This window comes from Sinocyclocheilus grahami, unplaced genomic scaffold, assembly GCF_001515645.1.
Source record: "Sinocyclocheilus grahami isolate Dianchi unplaced genomic scaffold, SAMN03320097.WGS_v1.1 scaffold7639.1, whole genome shotgun sequence".
Lineage (NCBI taxonomy): Eukaryota > Metazoa > Chordata > Actinopteri > Cypriniformes > Cyprinidae > Sinocyclocheilus > Sinocyclocheilus grahami.
The window spans coordinates 1-1,006 of NW_015511600.1; the positions used below are offsets into that span (position 1 = coordinate 1).

The 1,006-nt window shown below is 32.7% G+C and overlaps 1 protein-coding gene across 1 annotated transcript in view; it reads right to left on the reverse strand.

Moving 5' to 3' along the window:
* Positions 1-493: 493 nt before the first annotated feature.
* The window catches only part of LOC107577895 (leucine-rich repeat-containing protein 71-like), a gene marked incomplete at its 5' end in the record, with an annotated part of 4,898 nt that continues 4,385 nt past the window's right edge, over positions 494-1,006 (reverse strand). The window contains 2 exons of the mRNA XM_016263920.1: positions 494-700; positions 769-906. Of these exons, the coding sequence (XP_016119406.1) occupies positions 563-700; positions 769-906 (276 nt within the window). The remainder of the gene's footprint in view (positions 701-768; positions 907-1,006) is intronic.

Consider the following 1,006-nt stretch of genomic DNA (forward strand, 5'->3'; position numbering starts at 1 on the left):
ATGAAAAATTGAGTAACATACTTATTATGTGGACTTGAATTTGAGGCTTTATTTTAATAAACATGTAGCTTGTGGTACAATTATCATTTTTAAGATATTAACTAATCTAATTCTTGAGAAAAAAAAAGCTAATTACCAATTGGTAAAACATTTTTTTAGCATATAACAGAAATATAGACAAATATAAAACATATAAAAACAAACATACATATAAAACAACACAGGGTTTTTCAGCAATCGTTTGCCCTAAAAGCCCAGACCAACTAAATAAAATTTCAAGGGAAAAGCTTACTAAAAAAACGATCAAAACACTTAGTGAAATAACACTTACTGTAGTGACCAACATGTTAAACAAATCAAAACTAATATTTAACCCTTTGTCTAGAACTCTGTTTGCTCCACGTATTATATCAGTGAATATATAAAATTACAATACAGCAAAGATAAAAAAGTTACACAAACAATGAAAGCATCAACTATTGATATGGTTGAGTTGAGGCAGTAAATGCATATATTAATCTTTCATATAAATTGCAAATATTAAACCCTTCTTGTCATTCTGTTAGGCTTCATTGGTGGTCTTGGGTTCACCGTGTTCATCCTCCACCTGACCAGAGAGGTTTTTCTTAAGAGGGTCCCTGAGGGACATCATTTCTTGTATCTTCAGGAAGGTGTCACAATCTGAGGGAAACTGATTCCTCTGAAAAACATAGTTGAAATCAAAACAAGCTCTTTAAAAAGGATTGGAAAAAGAATGATGATACTCACATTGAGAGAAAGACGCAGAAGTCCACCTTCACCCTGGCCTTCCAGAGATGAGAGGAACACCTTGAGTGACTGCTCAGACAATTTATTTCCTGCATTATCAGAAAAGAAAGTTGAGTTGATTTCCAGTCCCCTCCTCTTCTATTATATCATGAATACATAATTATAGTTTTCTTAAAACTAGTGTATCTATTCTGGTACTTACAGTGGGGCAAAAAAGTATTTAGTCAGCCACCAATTG